The 22,138-nt window shown below is 40.4% G+C and overlaps 2 protein-coding genes and 4 non-coding genes across 6 annotated transcripts; 1 reads left to right on the forward strand and 5 right to left on the reverse strand.

The window, feature by feature from the left end:
• Positions 1-7,918: 7,918 nt before the first annotated feature.
• Positions 7,919-17,592, forward strand: map2k1 (mitogen-activated protein kinase kinase 1). The gene is made up of 11 exons (XM_041038897.1): positions 7,919-8,142; positions 13,911-14,121; positions 14,626-14,772; positions 14,990-15,067; positions 15,259-15,310; positions 15,734-15,858; positions 16,235-16,442; positions 16,845-16,909; positions 17,041-17,099; positions 17,241-17,286; positions 17,377-17,592. Exons 1-11 carry the CDS (start codon positions 8,060-8,062, stop codon positions 17,488-17,490), a joined length of 1,188 nt encoding a protein of 395 aa, XP_040894831.1. The 5' UTR covers positions 7,919-8,059; the 3' UTR covers positions 17,491-17,592.
• Positions 17,593-17,896: 304 nt separating this feature from the next.
• Positions 17,897-21,777, reverse strand: rpl4 (ribosomal protein L4). Its single transcript, XM_041038899.1, has 10 exons — positions 21,641-21,777; positions 20,723-20,894; positions 20,483-20,589; positions 20,094-20,232; positions 19,689-19,813; positions 19,139-19,268; positions 18,706-18,862; positions 18,413-18,496; positions 18,108-18,228; positions 17,897-18,022 (listed from the first exon to the last, which is right to left on the reverse strand). The coding sequence occupies exons 1-10, from the start codon at positions 21,641-21,643 to the stop codon at positions 17,951-17,953; spliced, it is 1,110 nt and encodes a 369-aa protein (XP_040894833.1). The 5' UTR covers positions 21,644-21,777; the 3' UTR covers positions 17,897-17,950.
• On the reverse strand, positions 18,300-18,367 carry LOC121182764. The gene has a single exon (XR_005894163.1). It is a non-coding gene; the product is annotated as a small nucleolar RNA SNORD18 (small nucleolar RNA).
• LOC121182763 lies at positions 18,577-18,648 on the reverse strand. Its single transcript, XR_005894162.1, has one exon. It is a non-coding gene; the product is annotated as a small nucleolar RNA SNORD18 (small nucleolar RNA).
• Positions 19,901-20,000, reverse strand: LOC121182767. The gene has a single exon (XR_005894166.1). It is a non-coding gene; the product is annotated as a small nucleolar RNA SNORD16 (small nucleolar RNA).
• LOC121182765 lies at positions 20,298-20,397 on the reverse strand. Its single transcript, XR_005894164.1, has one exon. It is a non-coding gene; the product is annotated as a small nucleolar RNA SNORD16 (small nucleolar RNA).
• Positions 21,778-22,138: the final 361 nt, after the last annotated feature.

Genomic DNA, 22,138 nt, shown 5'->3' on the forward strand with positions numbered 1-22,138 from the left:
CGAGCACTAACTTTAATTTTAAGATGTCATATAGTTAACTGAAATTTGGAATTACAGAATTGAATTGGTTACAGAAAATGTTCCTTGTTTCGTTGAATGATTTAACTTTTAGGAGGAAGTGCATCTCTGTCTCAACCTTACCTATCGAACACTGACTACATGTTACTGTGATTTTTTTTTGTTTTCTTTGCTCGATTGTGAGTTTGTGGTCACAGATTAGCACAAACTAGGATCTGCCTCTGTTTTCTATCTCTGTTAAGACATAGTTTCTTCTTTCCCCTGTTTCTGTACATTGTGTTGTGATTTTGTTCTCTCTGATTGGTGTTTGGAAACCAGTGTCATTGTGAAACTATTCAGACTGAGTTGGAGAGGCAGTTAGCCTCACCAACTGGCATAAGGGCCTCTTTTCTGGACTCAGCGTATAGGGCTTTCCTTAAACACAACTCTGTAACAGCATCACAGCGTTCCTACAGCAACTTGAAAATATACCGTTAACAGGCACAGAATCTGTAGGATAATTTTTTTTGAAAAAATTACAAATGCAGATACTTTTTTTCCAATTCCTTGAAGGATTATCTGTCTTCTTTCCATACGTGGCTGCAACATTCAAAATTATATGAGGTGAAAGAGGGTAAATTGCCTGGAACAGCATAATTATAATAATTAGATCCTATATTTTTCTGCAAGGGTGAACACTTCAGTTCTCCTCTGAACCAGGAAAAAAAAGATCCAGTCAGATCAGGTAGAATCAGGTTTTCCCTCGGTATTCAGCCGATCATTGAAAAGTCCACCTGTATGATGACAGATTTATGCTCCAGTTTAGATAAGAAGTTGACTAATGATTGATCTCATTGATCGATTTTCAGTAGTGAACCTGAGCAAGATTTCTAACCCTGCAATTCTAATGTTTTCAAGGACAGAAAAGATTCCCCTTTTAATTTTTCACATGGATGATTTGGAAACCTAGTAATGTTTCTCACACTGACATTTAACAAAGAGATGTTTCTCAGTGGGAGGGCAGAAGGAGCTGAGTGTAGTGGACAGAAATTTTAAGGTAAACGTTCCTTCTTCATTGGACGATTGTGTCACCTGAAAAACAATATTTTTCAATGACAAATCTGGTGATGCTCCTTTTTTTCCCTTTCTTTTTCTTTTTAGCAAGTGAAGCCAGTGGAAGAGGCTAAAACAGCAAAGTGATCCTAACAACAGGTGTTGTTTTTTTCTGTATTTAAAGCCTGGTGTAGCTTCATACATCTGTCCACAGAAGAATTTTGAAAGAAACTCAGCGTTTGAAAGCTTGGAATTTTATTTATTTATTTATTATTATTTTTTTTTTTGCAGTGTTGCACAATGTTTTGATAGGTCGAGAAGATTTTCACATATCTGTAAACATTATTTTGTAATTTGAGTTGTCCTTATTCACAACTGCACAACCGCAGCGCATAGCGTTTCTCCAGCACATTTTCAGAGTTTCACTGTTCTCCAGGTGTGTTAGTTTGTTTTCCGGGTTTGACATCGTGTGGCGTGGGACCTGAAAACTGATACGCACATGTTGGGGAAAATTGTCCAAGTTCTGAAACGTTGAAACTTGACAAATCTTTACTTTGAAACTTTTACCAGTCGTGTTGGAGACTGTTCTTTCAGAGCTCAGTTTAAAACACCCACTCCTCAAAGATCTGCCCACACAGTTGCGAACTTGCGAGTCACGTGATTTCAAGCGGCATTGTCTCTCAGATCAGGTGTGAAACTCTGAAACAGACGGTTTGAAAAAATCAGTTCTACATTGAATTACTCCCTGGGCGATACCCCCTCCGAGCGCCCCCCCCCAAAAAGAAAAGACATTTAACACAAACAGCCATGTTTTAACAATATTTATATGACAACAATCTCCAACTCCAACTCCAACTATTTAGAAATTAAAGTTATCAGAAATTAAATAAATATACTCTATATACACAAAAGTGGCAAAAATATACACAATCACACATAACAACAGCAGAGAATAACAATAATATAAAAAAAATATAATTTTATTACTTGAGTACGACTTGATCAACTTTAGCTTTGAAAAGCTCCTCTCTGCTTGAGCCACAGTGACTGGCAGAGTAAGTGTGATCCTGAGAGCAGGATTATCAGAAAAACAAAACCGTGCAGGTATTATAGGCCTGTATTTATAATATGAATGAAATGTGCGTTACTTGGAAGAAAGTCGAGGTGATTTTAGCCCACTAATTCCATAAGAGTATTTGTTTACATAACCTTGGTAAAATCCACTTTTGCTTTATACATCCCATACAATACCCACAATGCCCAACCGCCCCTCCCTTCTGTCATGGTGTTGCTTTATACACGCCTCCCAATACCCACAATGCCCAAACCAGTCAGGTGATTTGTATCACAGCTGAAGCACTCACCTGCTTTGGATGTCACTCAAGTGCTTCAGACGTCAGTGACCAAACCACACCTCTGCACAGTGGTTCAATACAACTGCCCCATGAGCTACCGTGCATGTGTCAGAGCCTCGGGTGTCAGAGGGCCATCACTAGGGACGACTCCCACACTCTTCCAACCTAGCCACCACCCTGAGTCAGGGTGCCGTTTCTACATGCATATGCTGGTGGTGCATGACGTCAATAGGGATGACGCCAATTCCCAAATTCCCCACACAGTAATATGATAGATAACAGAAAACAGCTTAGCGGCACAGATGATTTTTTTTTTCACGCGGTTGTGCCGCCCTGGGTGGCTGCCCGGTTCGCCCGTGCCAAAAACCGCCACTGGGTGGAGGAGGACCTGTCAGAGCAGAGGGAGGATGAAGGAGGAGCCCAGCGCGATCAGGGGTTTATATATAGGATTATGCTCAAGTGTGAGAACTTTCACTTACCTGCAGCTGGTCTGCCTCCTGACTACAATTGTTAGTCTGAGCGAATATGTGAGTTCTTTTGTTCTTACATTCACATTTACAGTACCATACTGCCTGAGGTGGTTATGTGAAAGTTAGAATGATTATATGGGTGATTATATTCCTGTTAGAACACCCGCTGCCTGAATCAGCTGCTACCTGCCATCTCCTGGCAACAAAGTCTTTCCTATAAACTATGGTTGGATTGGACTCTTTGACTGATATTATATCTGACATTATCTGATTGTTAATAGTGATGCGTCTATGTGTGAGCAGCATTTTACTGTTGCAGCTGCTCAAAATGGAGCCGCTTTATCTACTTTGGTTTGGTCGTTAGGTAAATGAATCTGTTGGCTCCAGTCCTCGGTGGGCGCAAGTCGAAGAAGAAAGTTATAAATTAAGAGGGGTAAAATGGGAACACTGACAAATAAATCAAATTAACATAAATCATGGATGGTCTGTGAAAGTTGTGTTTACTACATATTCCTTATTATAAGGGAATAGTATAAGATAGTCTTGTCAGAGTCAGTTACTGCAAAAGCAAAAAACTGTGTATAGCAGTGCTGTATAAAAGCAGTAGCAGTATATATAAAACTGAAAACTGACACATGTTTTATTCAGGATCTCTCATCCCACCATTATATCCTCATAAATTATCCAAAATCTGGGATAACAATGATGCATTTGGCCCTTCCAATAATTTCCATCCTGATATGTATTTTTTTCAATGATAGTGTTTGTGGTAGTTTGTCCTTTTACTAGGTTAGACTAGATGATATATCCAAATAAAGAGGCAAAAATAATCTACTGAAAAAATTAAAAGCACAAGGGATGAAAAAGTAAGATTACTTTCATGGAAGTTGTGTGTTGTTATTATGCTAATAGGGTAAATGCTTCTAATGCACCAAACTAATGTGAACACATTTGAAAGCCACTTCATGTGATTAATTCATCACATGAAGTCATTAATTTCTGATCAGAATGGAATACGTTTATGACCAGTGGCCATTAAACAGAAACCATATAAGTTCTAATTTTCGACAATGTGAAAGATACCAAATCTAAGAACTTGAATATTTGAAGCGATTCCCTGTTTCTGTCTGTTGCTCCGACATTACTCCAAACCTCCAAGCTTTTTCATTTTTGGTAACTAACCAGTACACTTTCATTTGAAGACGGCCCTTTAAAATCATTTTAGCATTTTAGGTTATCGTCAGCCTCTCAGACATCAAGTGAACGTTTCTGTACATGCTCTTCCCCTGTTTTATTTATTTCCGCCCAGAATCATCAGAGATACAGTGTCTGATTTCATCCACAGCAATATCCTCCCCTCTTCAATACTTCCCTTTATACATTTGTCATCTTTTGTTATTGTTGACACTCTGTGGCCGCTCAGAGGATCATAATAAGCAGCTGATGATTGTTTTTATGTTGTACAAGAGGTCTGATTTTTTTTTTTTTAATAGGAAATCAGACTTAGCCACAACAGTCCTGTGCTTTCTTTTCTTTCCCACCAAGGCTCTGCCCAGCATTTATACACTTGTGTCAAATGACTTTTAAATGTGACAAAGCCGTTTTGTTAACTATAACAGCTTGTAGCAATTTTCTTTTGTATAGACGTAGAAAAATTGAAAACTTTTCGATCTATCCTCTCCTTTTTGGGGTACATGTATCACTCAGACTGTTTGACCTCTGTGGAAAAAATTAATCAGAACTAGCAATGAAGGGTGTCACCTGTTAGACAGAAGCCCATCACCTTCCCTAATGAATGATATGTCAGCTGTCAGCCTAACCGAACCATGTAGATTAGATATCAAGCACAACTTGCTGAAACTGGCTGCCATTTTTACAGTCTGCTACGAAGTCTGTACACATTGTCCTGACAGACACAAGGCCACTGAGCCGTGCCCGGTTTACCAAAAGCATCTTGCTGCTAAAATCATCTTTTTCTTCATAAACCGGGACTGACAGAGAGGAAAGATTGGTCGTGTCCTATCTCGAGCCCATGGACAGGAACCGTGTGAATTCTAAGTTGCTTTTGACAAATTGGTTTGTGGGCACTTGAGCATTTCAGACCTGACTACAAGGGAGACTGGTGTCCCACATGGACCATAAAACATCTGCAACAGTGTTTTTTTCTCTCTGACTACCACAACTTTTTCGGGGGAATTAAAAAAAAAAAACATACCATACACAAAATATTATTCAAAGCAAAGTATTTCTTAACATGTCTGGAGGGCATCTTTTAATCATTTGTGAGTCAGTGTCCCTGAAACTATAATGATAATATGAATCCATATATAACCCACAGACCTCACTGTCAACAGTTTTTATGAGGGTTATTTCTTTGTTAGAATGTAGTTACCATGAAAACTTTTGACAGTGAGGTCTGTGGATTGTTCAGAGCAACAGGGACACATTTTGGAAAAAGATATTGTTCATTTTCAAAGCAGTGGACACCACAAGCAAAATCCAGCTTTCCTTAATTGCATTGTAAAGGCAGCAGAGACACTTATAAACCCCCCTTTCCTCCACCACAATTCCACAATATTAAATTTTTTGTATAATTTAATCTAACCCAAATTAATTTTGGGATATGCAAAATTTTCTCCTAAAACAATGATCTTAAAATTATAAACTTAACTAAAAGACACCCAGCCCCCTTCTCCAGCCTTCTCCTGAGCCATACTGCCAGACCTGCCTTCCTCAAGCTGTCCACTAGATGTCCTTGGACTTTCTCTCCTTTGTCTCATCACCTGACTGCCACACCCATACACACACCTGGTCCTGCTATGTTATGCAAATAAAACTAAAACTGCTGCTATGGATACCATGAGCAAAAAGAATGAGCATTGCCAAATAATTTGTTTTTGCTGTATTTTGTAACTGTCAGAGGAGGAAAAACTAACTGTCCATTTTGCACTGGCAAACAAGTAAGAAATCACTACTGAGCAGAGAAATTTGGGTCCTTATAAAAGGAAGATGAAAATTGAGAAATGAAGCGGACATCACAAAGACCTGCAACCTGCAGCCGTGGCCCGGTCAGAACCAGCTGCACTTGCAGTATGAAACTTTATTTACTGTGCTTTCCAGACATCATTGTGCCATGAGGAGACAGCAGATGAGACATAAAAGGAACAAGCTCAGATGCTAGGATCGAGGACCAGCAGCAGCCCTGGAAAACCAGAATACGTTATGTCTTATTTGATGCTGTGGATTTGTTGCCTCTTCCACCACTACTTTGTCCGGGGAGTTGGGGATTTATGGCCAGGGATTACAGCAGGCCACAAAAGCAGCTTCTGAAGCAGACGATAACAGCAGCCAGTTGCTCCGGCTGAGAAGAAAGGCCAATAGTTGGAGTCCCAAACATACACATATGCCCAACTCTAAGACAGAAACTTAACCACAGGATGCGACAGCTACAGTTTGGCAGGACAAGTGGATACTAAATACAACTACTTAACATACAGAACCAAATTATTTGCTATTTATTTAATTTCAAATTCCATCACAGACAAGGTACTCACCCGCACCACATGGACCTAATTTTCATTTTTTTTGTCATTGTCTCCTTCACCTTGGTATGTTTAGCTGGAGAGTAAAGCCAGTGTCTTAATTTAATTTATTTCCTATATTTCTTTGCAATCTAAATGTTTAAATTTTGCCTAAGGTAGTATGTTGTCTTGACTAATGGCAAACATGGTTGCAGGGAAATCTTTGAAGAAACAATATAACAATATATGCATGAAAAGGAGGGGGAAGAAATAACTTCAGGAGAGCATTTTTCCAAAAAGGAATTTGTTTGCCAATCTTTGAGTGGTGTGATGGATTTTCATGTTTCATCCCGAACATAATGCCCCTTAGCCAGTGGCAATGGGAAGGTGGAGCTGTGTCTTTCTGTTCGAGTAAGATAACTCAGCAAGCTGCTACAGAGGCAAAGGCATCCGTGTGTTCTTTTACTTTTGGGCGCATGTAGTTCATCTGGAGCAGGGCCAAAAACAGTGCGCAGAGGACTGCACGCGCTGAATGTGACCTCAAACACATTTCTGATAAAGTGTGAAAAACAAAAGTCCAACACCCTGAGGCAGAACAAGTCCGTGTAAATGACTGAGACATGAACACACACACACATACAGAAAAGACACAAGTGGGATCCACCTCTGGGAATACTGCAGGAGATGGACAACTGCACATGTTCATGACAAAATACACACATGCAGCATCCTCCTGAGAGTTCCAGATTAAGAGAACACACTAACAATACAGATTTAGTGCATCAAATTTCTTTATAAATAAACATTCCATAAATCTGAAGGGAGTGGCGGTGGGCATTGTGGGTATTGGGAGGCGTGTATAAAGCAACACCGGGCCAAGCGCCAACTGGGACAGGGGAGCAGGTTTCATATGATGACATTATTGATGATTTTGCATCAAGGAAGGCCAGAAAGGTCAGGTTTTAGTTTTAGTTTTTGTTTGTTAGTTTTTTTTAATAATGTTATAATTAGATTTCCTTTAGTGTGTTTTTATTTGTGTGATGAAGGATTTGTGCTATTCAGAATATTTATTCTATATTTTATTACATTGTTGTTATTCTCTGCTGTTGTTATGTGTGATTGTGGATATTTTTAGAGTATATTTATTTAATTTCGGATTAATTTCTAAATTGTTTTGGCAATGTTGGAGTTGGAGATTGTTATAATATAAATATTGTTAAAACATGGCTGTTTGTGTTAAATGTCTTTTCTTTTTTTTGGGGGGGGGGGGTGGTCGCTCGGAGGGGGTGTCGCCCAGGGAGTAATTCAGTGTAGAACCGCCACTGCCTCCACCTCTCCCACCTCCGGTCTGAATGAAACGGTTTCAGCATTGTAATCCCACCCATCGCCAGCAGAGGGGGGCGCTTCCATGCTTTCCGGAAGAAGACGAGTGTAAATATTTTTGTGACGTTTCATCTCCCGGATCATTCACATCCACCCATTAATAAGAAGAATATCAGTCCTTCTGTCCCTGCAGCGCATGACAACACTGCTCGGTTTCTTATTCTGTCACTTCTGGCCTGACTGTGTCTGTGTTTGATAGCGGAGCTCTTTCTTCTTCTCTCTTTTTTTTCTTCGGGTTTTCATCCATAGTGCTGTAGTTTGTGTGTTTTCTGTGTAGAAAATGCAGAAAAGGAGGAAGCCAGAGCCGATCCAACTCAACCCGATCCCGGATGGAAACACTATCAACGGCACCGGAGCCACAGAGTGAGTGACAGTCTTCATCTACCACTGATATTCAGACTGGTGGATGTGGTATATTGATAACGTTTTTTTGATCACTCACATAAGATTCATGTGCAGTGTGCTATAAAGGCCAATGACTACTGCCAATACCATAGATAACTATAGATAACCGATTAGTGCCTGTACTATCTGTGTGAACTTCTGCCTTGGGTCTCTAATATGAGACTCTGCACCAGGTGTGTGTGTGTGTGTGTGTGTCTGTGTGTGTGTGTGTGTGTGGTCTTACTGTGGTTTACTCTAGATATTAAACTAATGGTCATTTTCATTATTATGAATTCATATGACTTTAATTAATTGAATAATTGAGTACCTAAGTTCCCAGAGACCAAGGTGAAATCTTCAAATAAGCAGTAGTAGTAGAGATTGCACTGATTGATTTCATTATTGATTTATCAGCCCATATATTTTCAATGAAGCAATTAAGACTATAACATTTCTGAAAATTGTGAAAAATACTCCCGAGACCAAGCTGATCTCTTCAGACTGCATTTTCTAAAATACAGAGATTATCAATTCAAAAATCAACAGTAAAAATTCAATATTTAAATGATTAGGTTGATTCATTTTATGTCGATCAACTACTCAGTAAATGGAGTGATTGTTTTAGCTCTAACACCTGAAAGTCCAAAGATGTTTTTATATTTATAATGATATCAAATAGAGAAAACTAGCAAATGCTCATATTTTAGAACCTGACACCAGTAAAACTGGAACTTTTGCTTGATACATAACTGCCAAAAGTTAATTGATTATCATATTTACTGTCAATCAGCCATTCATTTCAAGCACAACTTTGTATTAAATACACTGGCATACACTGGTTTATTTTTTTTATATTTTATATATACTTATGCCAAAGCTTTAGGACACTCTCATACTGTAAATGCATTTTGTTACAGTACTTCCCAACATAAATGATCTAAACATCATTGTCTGTAGTGTGCAGCTCTCAGGTCCTCAGGTTATCTCTTCAACGTGTCATTGATGAGTAGGCCGCTCCATCGCTTTAACAGCGCAGTGAGTGCAGACAGTGATTAGTCAGAGATTGACCTTTGCAGGGAGGCAGCGTATACAATAATATTTCTGTTTGTTTAAGAAGTTTTGTGTAGGCTTGTTCTCACCGCTGTTTGACAAAACACAGTAATGGAGACATTAAATTGTTATGACACTGTGCTCTAGTTCTCAGTTCACAGAGAAAAGCCCAGTCGGTCCGGCAGCAAGCTGGATCAGATGAGATGAGAATTACATAACGTGCCATCCCTGTGATGGCTGATTTTCTAATGTGTCGTAGAGGCAGAATACTTCATTGTTTCATCGTTAGATCATACAACTGCTTTTTAAAGTCAATTCCGTAAAAAGCGATGGATTAAAATCAAATCAAATCATGCATTAAATCTGAATATGATTCTACATTAAATTTTTAGGTGTCACTTTCTATAGCTCAGCATTTTAATACAAATTCATAGTGCAGCATTCAGCAATTATTTACCATTGACTCGTCAGGTATTTTCTTGATTGATTGACTGACTGATTATGAAATGCTAGAAAACAATTTTTATTTTTAAGACAAAGAAAAGCAGGCACTTTAGTATATCAGAATCCTAAAGTATATTTGCTGATGTTAAAGTTACTTTGTGCGTTTATGTTGGAGGATAAGCATGCTGAAAATGTTGAGCAGAGGAATTGTGCTTTGGCTTTGTTCAGTTGTTGATGATGACATAATGTTTGGCAAGCGCACATCACATTCCAGCTGTTGCTGCTGCTGCTGCTGTTGGGCAGGCTGTAACGGGCCAAGGAGCAGAATGTCAGGACGAAGCAACAATCAGGAACTCAGATTCAAAGATTTGGCATTCTCTGATGTGGAGGGATCCCTTTTGCCACCACAGTCTGTGTGTGTGTGTCCAATAATACTGCAGTGTTGTGCACTGTGACATTCAGATTGACATTCTGCTAACAGAAAGAGGTCTGCAGGTACACAGCTGGGATAAACATTTTGTTCCTTAACACAGCATAAAACTAAACTCTTGCACCCCAACACAAAAAAGGAAGGGGGGGTAAAATTTGCCGTGGCCACACAGTTGTGGCATTTCAAGTACAATGTTATTTATTTAATAATGAACTTGTTGTACAATGATACATGTACAATTGATGCCAAGATAACAAAGACATTTTATATATTCCTGATTCACAGAAAAGCATATCTATTATTTTGCCCACCCATTCATTTCAGTGAGGGCAGCCGAAATATCAGAAACATCTCTGGGTATAATGCAATACAATTCGAGAGCACCACAAACTACATCCTCCAAAATTATACACTTCAATCAGCACCCCTCCAAAAAAGTTTGAATGAAAATTGAACATTATAAACTTCAGGAAGGTAGGGTTTATTAAAGTAGGGTAAATATAGTAAGATGTTTAAAGAATGATAATGTCCTGGATGGATGAGAGGTTAAAGTCTGGAGAGTCATCTTTAAACCCCAAATGAAAAATAAATGACATTAAAGTGCTGCTGTCCAGTTTCATGTAAGAGCTGAGCAAAGGGCATCTGAGATTCTAAGTGTTATAGAGAAGTGGACCACCCCAACATCACAGCTGGCTGTGATCAAGTGCTGTGTGAAAAAGAACAGCACAGAAAAAGAAAAAGCACAGATAGAAACAATGAAATTAATAGTAATAGTAATTAATTAGTAGTTGTTAAGTACAACTGAGGTCTAACTAGCCAGTGACTCAAAACACCTGTGTGGGTGTGCCTCTAAAGTTGAGCTCACACTTCATTTTGATTATGTTAACTATTAGGCAATAATGACTGCTGTGACATCAAAGGAGGTTTTGTGCCTTTGTCAATCAGTCCCATCAGAGCAAGTGGGGTTTGTGTGCCTTTGCTCGTGGGCACCTTGGCAATCCTAAAGCACCATAAACTGCATCCTGATTAAGATTCCCGATGGTTTGGACATTGATCCGGCAACTTTAAGGTCACAGTGACATTCCTGGCTGAAAGAGAATTTGAGCTGCAGTAGCATTTCAATGGACAGACTACAAATTTTAAACTGTTTGTTTTTTAATTTGCCAGTATCATGGCCAGTATCAGTGATGCAATATTTTGTCAGTGAGTGTTTATGGTTGGTGCTTTCATATAGTATTTCTATATGAAAAAAAAACGGTACTGATGTAGTGCATGAGAATGTTAGATAGCAATAATTGCAGATTATATTTGGTCTCATTAAACAATATCTATATATAAACAAATCCCACCAGCTGTTTTGAATAGAGAAGGGAGAAACAGCTCATGTTTCAAAACTGGCACATATAAATTATTTGGACGAGCACACAGGAGGTACGATGCTCATACTGGCAGCATGGCCTGGGTGTTGCATATTGGGTGTGCCTAATGCGATCGACGAGCCTCTTACTGAAAGTCTATTCCACTGTGGTGAGAAGGAATTGCCGGTCCAGCCCGCCAAATGCTTCCTCAGCGTGAAATGGCTGGCAGCCATGGGAGAGCTGTACTGAGTGGCCCACATAATGCCAGCCAAGCATGTAATATTATCAGAGGAGATCTAAGAACAAACAAAAACAACCTGTTCTGGATGGACCTGTTCAAGCAATTTGCTACTGGCTGAATATCTTGGATAAGATCCTACTATCACAAACAGTACATCCAGACTCCAGGTATCTACCTCTAATCTTTTGGGAATGAAGTCATCTAACCTATTGGTATTATTTCTGTTCTAAAGGCTGTAAGGGTTTTATTGACGTACATGATGTTCATTCTCACAGGTGAACGCAAAAGCAAGTGTATGTGTTAATGTGTGAAACTGAAATTAATAATTAACCCATATAACAACCACATCTTTCACTGGTTACATACCACTTACTATATCCTGTTCTAGCACAAAGGAATTGACATTTGTTTGCCATGCACAGAGATATGGATGTTGGGCTGCAGAAGCATCAGTTTTCCCTCACTTTGTACGCTGTTGTATTTTCTTGTTGGACAAAATCTGTACTGTAACGATTGACGATGTGATTATCTTGGATCCTTAATAACTGATGCTTATCTCTGAATGAAATACTGATTCTGTAATTCTCCTGTTTTCTGGCACTGAATCCATCAGTTATCTTGCTGTCCACCGTGATCCATATTGTTGGTCTTGTGGGAAAACAGCGGCAGTGAAGTAAAAACACTGTGTAAGCCTCTCAACTGTAGCCTCTCAAGTTGATCTATAAATAAATTTCATTTCATTTCAATTTAATCACTTAAAATTTCATAGGGTTTTTATATTACTATATTGTAAAATACCATTCTTGGACAAATTGAATTTAAAAAGATTTTTATAGTGTACGAAATAGTGTTAAAAGTTAAAACTCAAATCACAAACCAAAACCTGATCTGGCTCCTGATTACGATAAATGTAACATACAACAGCGATGCTATCTTCTTTCTGGCGCTTTATGGTAAGCTGCAGAAATATTTCATCTCTTGCATTCAAGTTCTGCTGGTTGTCCTTGGACATTGTGTGGATGGAGGCACAAAAGGCCACCGTCGTGCTCGCTTCCTCGTGTGGTGTACGGGGGGGGCTGCAGTGTGCGGCAGCTGTAGTCCCTCCCACATATTGTGTGGAGTGTGTTTCAGGCTGCTCCTCTTAGTATCTCCAGCCTCCTCCACCTCCAGCTCTTGTCGACAAAACGCCCATGCCACCCACAGCCAACTCAAACTCAGCACCTCGTCTCCATGGATATGCAGGCCTGCTATCAAAAATAAAACCACTTAACCCTCTCTTTGCTGTGTGGTGAAGCAGCAGAGAAAAGAGCGTAGCACCGTGCTCTAACAGCTCTCCACTGAGTCGTGATTGAGTATGAAGACTAAAAAGAAAAACATAATTACCACTAAGCTTGATGAAAAGCATCTTCATCACCAGATGATTGAAGAACACGTGCAGATGTGAAATGTCTTTCAGCTCAAACCATACATGCTTATGTTTGATTCATTGATCATTTGCAGCGTGAAGTATTTTTCATACAATGCTCATTTTTCTCTCTTCCTGATTATTCTAAATGAACAGAAATCTATGCTTTTGGGGTTTTTCATAACAACAAAAAAATCTGACAGTTGACAGACCAGCTGTTTGACCACCTAATCAGCTCAAATGACATAATGACTCCTTGGTTATTATGTCATTACCATTGTTTTGACTGACTTTATGTTGCAGTGTGTGGAGTTTTTCATACAGAGGAGTGAGAGAACAAGGAGAGGTCAAAGAGCAGCAGGTGAACAGAGTTCACTCTACAATTGACTAGTCAAGGAAATGCATCACTATGACAACAGTGCCAAGGGAGCATTGTCAGTGCTCAGAGGAAGTCCGAGCTTCCTCACATTGGGATCAGGGAAGGAACGCTCAAACACAACCTGCGGCCGTCTCTGTCTTCCCGCTGGCTCTTTGGTTGGTTGCCATTGTTCGCAGTGGTACATGCAGCAGTAGCTGTCACACGCCAAGGTCTGTCTTTTCTCAGAGGATTCAATAATATATCAGATACAGTAGATCTGAAAGCACCATGCATTACCTCACTTCTCCTTAGGGGACAGCCAGTACCTCCAGTAAAGAACATCTGCAAAAGCTGTGTCTGAATGAACTCAAGAACCTTTTATTTAGGCAAGAATACATTAATAATAATATACAAATTGCTCATCTTTCTCCTTGTCTTTTCTTTATCCTGCTCTTTGTAAGAACAAACTTGGAGGCACTGCAGAAGAAACTAGAGGAGCTTGAGTTGGATGAGCAGCAGCGAAAACGCCTGGAGGCCTTTCTGACACAGAAGCAGAAGGTGGGGGAGCTGAAGGACGATGACTTTGAGAAGATCTGTGAGCTGGGTGCAGGCAACGGAGGAGTTGTCTTCAAGGTCTCCCACCGACCCTCAGGCCTGATTATGGCGAGGAAGGTAAGCTGTGGCCCTGATGGTTGGTTATAGGCAGGGATAAATTTTGTGGAAAAAAAGACAAAAAGGCTAAAGCCTAAACTGTGTCTAGTATAGATGTGTATACAAGTATTACATAACTATGTACAGATTTTTGTCCAGTATGTCAGACAGGCATTTATTTTTACAGAAATCATCACTGTTTTCAGAGAGCATGCAGGGAAATTTGTCTCTTTTTTTTAAGTATTTTGTGCACAACATAGAATCCAGGTTACTGGGACAAGTCTGTCCAAAAATATAGTAGCCACAGTATGATGTCTACGCTTTGTGTTCAGATTTTAAAAATTAAGCAAAAACATGCATCCAAATGAACACATTTTCTACATACTAACATGCATGTAGCGTGTCTAATTTGTGTGTGCGCACACCCAGACATCCAGTAGGAAGAGTGCATCACCCAGTATTTATGTATTTATGTCCCATGTGATATGAGAACATAAATAAAACCTGCTGTCTCTTTTGTTCCAGCTGATCCACCTGGAGATCAAACCAGCCATCAGGAACCAGATCATTAGGGAGCTGCAGGTGCTACATGAGTGTAACTCCCCCTACATTGTGGGCTTCTACGGAGCTTTCTACAGTGATGGGGAAATCAGCATCTGCATGGAGCACATGGTACAGCCCTCTAATACGTTACGGCTGCCAGGATTCACTTTGAGTGCTGCTTTACAGATCGTACTGAAAGTGGCCAGCATTTGTTTCTTCCGTGTTCAACATCTTTTGGAGGAAACTAATTTGTTTTCAGTGTGTTGAATGTTACAAATCATACTGTGGATTTCAAAGAGCCATTTCAGTTGATGCTTTCCATATTTTCCCTCCCTGCTGGCTGCAGGACGGTGGCTCCCTGGACCAGTCGCTGAAGAAAGCAGGCAAGATCCCAGAGCAGATCCTTGGCAAAGTCAGCATCGCTGTGGGTAGCTCCAACACCTCTCCCACTAATTTTGTGCTCTGGCCGTCACATTGCAGCTATTTTTGTGTTGTTTTTGGATGTAAAACTGGGGTTTTAACTGATAACTGCATATGTACTAGTAGATTATTTGTTTTGTAGTACCAGATAATTTCTATCTTTACTATGCTGATATGCGGTATTTGTCTTTCCAGGTCATTAAAGGGCTGTCCTACCTGAGGGAGAAACACAAGATCATGCACAGAGGTCAGTCACTAATTTACTAAAATATGTCACAAAAAAGTACAATTTGCTTAGCAATTAGCTTCAGATCATTTTTGCACACAACAAGGATTGCGGATTTTGTTTGCTATCACTTACACTGAAAGCACATTAGGCACAAATCTCTTAATGGCCAGTCTAAGTAGGAGAAATGATTCCAGTTCCAGTGCCCATGTGGGTACCTCTTCTGTTTTAACACATTTGAAAAACTGTGGATACTGTTGGCTCTAAACAATTTGAAGCAGGGCTTTACTTTATAGTAATTCCCTATTTCAGATACGCAGACTAGATGTTTGTTGCATATGAATTAATGTGAAGAAATTAAAAAAAAAAAAAAAGGCTGCCTGCTGTTCTGCACTGAACACTTGCCCACTGTGTTCTCCTAAATACTGCATGTCCCTCTTTCAGATGTCAAGCCTTCCAACATCCTAGTGAATTCCCGGGGTGAGATCAAGCTGTGTGACTTCGGAGTGAGTGGACAGCTCATAGACTCCATGGCCAACTCCTTTGTGGGCACTCGCTCTTACATGTCTGTGAGTTCAAAAGGACACGCTCCTCGCTCCCTGCTGCACTCAGTCACAGATTAGGCTTAAGGATTTTTGCCACAGCTGACATAACTGAGTCCTGTCAAGTAGGCCATATAGCTTTTCAGCGTTAGCAGTGTTTAAAGAAGGCCCACATGTGGACATAGGCTTTGAAATTTATATAATTTATACTACTGATGTCATAATGTGTCAGTGAGATAATTATCAGCTAACATGTATCATGTTGCATCTGTATGTCAGCGTACACGGTGAATTTCACCTTCCCGCCTTTTTAGCCGTTCATTTTTGATGCTGTGACTTTTTACTTAAATTACAAAATACTAATTGTCAGAATAATTATCTAATTGCCTCCATCTTCTTGCAGCCCGAGCGATTACAGGGCACCCATTACTCTGTTCAGTCAGACATCTGGAGCATGGGTCTGTCCCTGGTTGAAATGGCCATTGGTCGCTTCCCTATCCCACCGCCTGATGCTAAGGAACTGGAACAGATTTTTGGCTTCCCGGTGGAAGGGGAAGCAGCCCCCAGCGAGTCCTCCCCAAAGCCGCGGCCTCCTGGGCGACCAGGCAGCTGTAAGTCTGAGATGACTTTAGTTCAGGGGTGGGCAAACTGTTCCACAAAGGGCCGGTGTGGCTGCAGGTTTTCATTCCAACCAAGCAGCAGCACACCAGACTTGACTCATTTAATCAACGGATCTCAGTCTTCAGACAGTTGATTGGTCAAACTGTGCGCTCTTCATTGGTTGGAACAAAAACCTGCAGCCACACCGGCCCTTTGTGGAACAGTTTGCCCACCCCTGCATTAGTTCATCCTGATTCCTCATGGCAGCATTTTTTTTTTAATTTACAACAGCCTTTATTTCAATTATTGCCATAGTAAATAAAATACAGCATTGTCATAAAGGGACAGCTGTTGGTGACCTTGAGTGATGTTTAGTGCAGAAGACACAGTGAATTTTTTTTTCTCCCTCAAAGCATACGGACCTGACAGCAGACCACCAATGGCTATATTTGAGCTGCTTGATTATATAGTCAACGAGGTGGGTGTCCTCACTTTATTACCATGATGAACATGCCTGTGTTCTAATGTACATTGTGCTAATGTCTTTTCCTGCAATTTGATGACATCATATTTGAACTATTCAGTGATGTCTGTTCTTCTAATTTTTAGCCTCCACCAAAGCTACCAGGGATATTTAGCTCTGAATTCCAAGATTTTGTGAACAAATGGTATGTAGAAGAAGTGCTTGGATATTTACTGGAATCAGGCACCAGTGGAATTTCTGTAAAATCTTTTAAAACTGTGTGCCACCTAGTGGTGTCAAAATGTACTACACCTCCTAAAGTTTTTTTTTTGTCTCTTGACTGCAGTTTGATTAAAAATCCTGCGGAGAGGGCAGACCTCAAACAGTTGATGGTGGGTGTTGCATGTTGAACAAATGTTTTCATTTGCTGCTAATTGGTTTTCTACCCTTTAACCAGCTCACACCGCTCTCCATTTCTCCAGGTGCATCCCTTTATCAAGCAGTCAGAGGCAGAGCAGGTCGACTTTGCAGGCTGGTTGTGCAGCACCATTGGACTCAATCAGCCTGTGACACCCACCCACGGTACCGCAATGTGAGACCTGTTCCATTAACAAACCCCCATATCCAAAGGTCCTCTGTTGACTGGATTTGTATTATGGATAAATGTATCTGTTTATACTGAGTACTCAATGGGTTAAGAAAAAAAAAAAAAAAAAGTTGTGCAATCATGTTATATATACATATATATTTAGTGTACAAACCTACCTGCCAAGTGAAATTAACTATGTATCAAACAATTCTTCAGGCTATATTGCAGGCCTGCCTGAAAAGCCATCTTTTTCTAATGATCAAATTATTTAATCATGACAAATGCTGCTAAACCTGTGTGCTTGACATTTCTCTTTGCCCCCCATGTCCTTTCAGCGCCAACAGATTCTCTTTGTAGCTTATGTGAAATAGTCTTGTGAATTAAAAATTTGAATGACATGGCTGACTCGTGAATTTGAAACCATTCTTTTATTGTTACTGAACTCCAGTCTGTATGTATGTATAAATTTATGCCTTGGGTTTGGCAGGTGCTCCCTTCTTTCCAGGCTTCTTCTTGGGTTTCAGCATCTTGGCCTTGATCTGTGGAAAAACCACACAAGATTTCAAGATCACAAGAAACAAGTACACAATTTTTGCTGCTAGATTGAATTGTTTCACTTCTTACTGCAGGGTCATGCTTGAGGATGGCATGACGTCTTGCTGTCTTGGCGTAAGGGTTCAGTTTGAGCATTATCCTCAAGTTCTTCAGAGGGTTCTTCTTCAGTACCCTGCGGTTGATCTTCTTGCTGTAATGACAATATAGCCCAGTCTTAATGTGAACTGCTAAACTGCATTATTTGTAATCCATCCCCTTATGTCTCTCAGGACTTCCATAATAATCAGGGTTCAGAAACACGGACCTGAAGTGGAACATCATCATAGTTGACCAGCCAAAGCAAATTTCAAGAACTTAAACTGAGCAGTGCTTACCTGGGTGTACGAAGTGCTTTCTGGATCTCCTCACTCTTGAGAATCCTGCTCAGGTCTGTGTTGGTCATCTTGTGCATTGGCAGGCTGAAATAGGAGGCATTAAGACTTAGGTTAATGTGTGGGAATAAAACAAAAACAGAAAACTGACCAGTCTTGTGACAGTCAAACTCAGAACTTCGTTAAATATCACACAGTTTCAAAAACACGGACCATGAAGTGGAAGCTCATCACTGTAATGTGATCGACACCAGTTTTTGCTTGTGCTACAGACGGCATGCTCCTTAAATACTCACTTGTAGTCAACCTTCAGGGAGGCAGGTTTACGCCAGGTGCCGTAAAGCTCATCCAGCTTGCGGAAAGCGCTTTCAGTCCAGATGCAGAAGCGTCCGACGTGACCACCAGGGGCGAGCCTCAGGAGATTCAGTTTGTTCACGTTCTGCAGAGTGATACCTGCATGATACAGCACCAGCAATAATTTAACACTCAGGTTGAGAGTACATCATCTTGTTGCTTCTTTTAAGGAATAATTTGATGTTTACTTATTCAAAACTGAAAAAAAAAAACTGCCATACAATTCACTAGTTGAATTTTGATATCTACATAAATATAGTTACACAATGTGTAAAGCAAAGCACAATGCCACTGCCCATCTTACTACCATGTCTCGCCTTCATTTAAGTCTAAGTTAATGCTCCAACATCTGTCTACATACACAACAAAACACACCTGGGATATTTCTGAAGGCTTTGGTGACACCAGCATCTTGGTTGTAGATGATGCATGGCCCTCTGCGTTGGATTCTTCGGCGGTTCCTCATCTTACCTTTACCGGCACGCATGCGCTGAGAGGCGTAGACCTGAAAATAAAATATTAACAATGTTAGTCCCATACAACACTGACACAAACACAAAAAAGACAACCAGTAATTCACAAAAAAATACACTAAAGCTGATCCCCTACCACTGGATGAGGCACTGTTTTTCAAATAACCCAAGTGACAACTTCAGATTCATGATTTTGTGCTACGTTCCACATCATTCATATGAATTGGGTGTACTGTTGTACTGCTGCCTCTGCAGCTTATTGTCTTCACTCTTTTATCCAAATAAGTGAAATATGTTCAAGTAATTCCTGTTCCATTCACAGAATATGGACATTAACATAAAACATCATTTAAGCTAATGTCTTTTTTTAATGTTTAAAACAGCACATCTGACACTGCCCAACCTAAAGACCAAAAATTTTAAACCTTTAGCTTATGACCAAATTAAGTTACCTTTTTGATGTCATTCCAGGCTTTAAGCTTCTTCAGCAGGAGCACTGCCTCCTTAGTCTTCTTGTAGCCCTCAACCTTGTCGTCAACCACCAGTGGAACCTCAGGGATTTCCTCAATGCGGTGTCCTAGCGGACAAGATCAGTAATCAACTAAAAGGTATCCACACACAGAAACATGTTGTGATCTTCAGACACTAAAGTGTTACTAGAGCTTGCTCAGAATTTAACACACATCAATACCCTGTGACAGCTTTGAGACAGCAGGCAACTGTCACTGTTCACTGAGTCAGACGCAAATTACACCATCATGGCAAGTATAGTTCAACATATTTAAGAGTATTTAAATAGCCTTTTCTCTATCTACAGCTGTCCGAGTACTATACAAACATGGTTTACTAGATCTTACCTTTGGACATCACAAGTGCAGGAATGGCAGAGGCAGCAAGGGCAGAGCAGATGGCATAGCGCTTCTGGGTGGTGTTGATCCTGCGGTGCCAGCGGCGCCAGGTTTTGGTGGGGGCAAACATGCGACCTCCACGACACATCTAGATCGAAGTTAAGGAAGTCTGACAATTGCTGAGGTGCCTTAAGTACTGAAGTAACAAATACCCGCTCAGACTCAATGTTTCGTCAGCCATCTGTGCCAGCATATGACAGCAGGCATTCTGTCACTGGTCACAGAGTCAGACGCAAATTACACCATCACAGCAAGTCTAAAACTTTAGCTCATCATGATAAAGCATTTTTAAAAGAGTGAGAAAAACTGTAAAGTTTCAGTTCTGGTCAAAAGGATACATTTCCAAAAGCACCCTGGCCAGAGCGGTGAGTACCACCACCTCTCACACGAGGGATACGGGCCACAGCTCGCCCTGTACCCCAGGACTCTGCACTGGTCTGGTGGCCTGAAACATACAATTACATATTAGAGTCATAAAGTTTTTATAATTTTATATAAACCAATGATCTAGAACATCAGCTTCAAAGAGACAGGAGCCTTGCTCAACATGCCAGTTCAAGACTGACAGAAACACTCACCTGCCAGTTCACTAACTGCGTAAGGCTGGCGACTGTTCTTGCGCATGTTGGTGTGCACAAAATTCACAACATCAGGGCGAATTGGAGCCTTGAACACAGCAGGCATGACAACATTTTTGCCTGATGATTCTCCTTTCTCGGAATAAACCGAGATCAGGGGTCGAGCACAGGCCTGGGAAGCAAAACGAGGAGAAACACTGAGCTTCGGGCAGGCAGTTACACAATGCTGTATTTGAGAGGTGCATATCTTGTAAGATACAATAGGTCATTCAGAATAATATTTAAGACAACGTGTTTTGGGAACAAGCCATCGTGTCGACTAGCATGTGCGGACAAACCTGCCCGGTGAAACGTGATGTAGATGGATGGATGGTTATGTCAAGTCACAGCTATCTCTCGTATAATACACATAATCATATAATACAAGATATTACGCAGCCTCCTTGGTATCACGCATTTTGATAAATTCACCTAGAAGTATGCGGCTGATGGCCTTAGCTTAGCATGAGTCTGCTAACGTGACTTAGCAAGCCAATCTTTAAGTTACCTTGGCCACTCATTGTAAACGGCATTAACCTATATTAGGGTATGAACAGACTCCTAACGTCAGAACTGGTTTCTATAAAAAAGACAAAAAGGCAGAGGATATGAAAAGACGCGACATCTTCTAGTTGCTTATTACTGGTCTGCCACCGAAGCGACAACCACACGTGTAACTGCTTAACTGGAGCCGCTTGACCAAAATGGCTCCTCGTGTTAGCTTCGCTAGCCGGGAGCTTTCCAGCTCTTTGCTACGTTAAACCTAAACTTTGACTTTCCAGAGACGGAAAATACAGCCATAAATGTTAAACATAACGAACGACATAACACACACGTGTTGTGTGGCACATTAACAGCGATATCAGTATAATTTCTTACCATTTTCGTAAATAATTTTTCGGCTCGCCGGGAACCACGCTCCTCTAGCTATGGCGGCCACAGTGAAAAGGAAGTTGGTAAATCACCTTGAATGCTTTATGCCTCCGCCTCGGAACATACCACTTCCGTCAGGAGCATTATTCTGACCATTCTTTTGCTTAAGCCTAGATAAATATGCCTCATAAAACTTGTATCGATGTAAAAATAATTACGTAAGCAGTTTTAGTCAAATACTCAGGACTAAACTAAACATTTTTAAAGTGGAAGGCCACAGCTGGGACTATTTCTTTACTCCATGTTGGCGAAGGATGAGCGTAGTAACCGAACTACTTTCTCAGTAACATTTTTTTTCTGTCGAGTTTTTTTATTTGCTTAAATTTTATCATTCACATATATAAGATTATATATACACTTTTTTTCAACACTTTAGTTGTTAATATCTTTTGTTTGAAGTCATGACGACTGAGTGGTAACCTGTGACCTCATGACGTCATCGTT

This window comes from Toxotes jaculatrix, chromosome 5, assembly GCF_017976425.1.
Source record: "Toxotes jaculatrix isolate fToxJac2 chromosome 5, fToxJac2.pri, whole genome shotgun sequence".
NCBI lineage: Eukaryota > Metazoa > Chordata > Actinopteri > Toxotidae > Toxotes > Toxotes jaculatrix.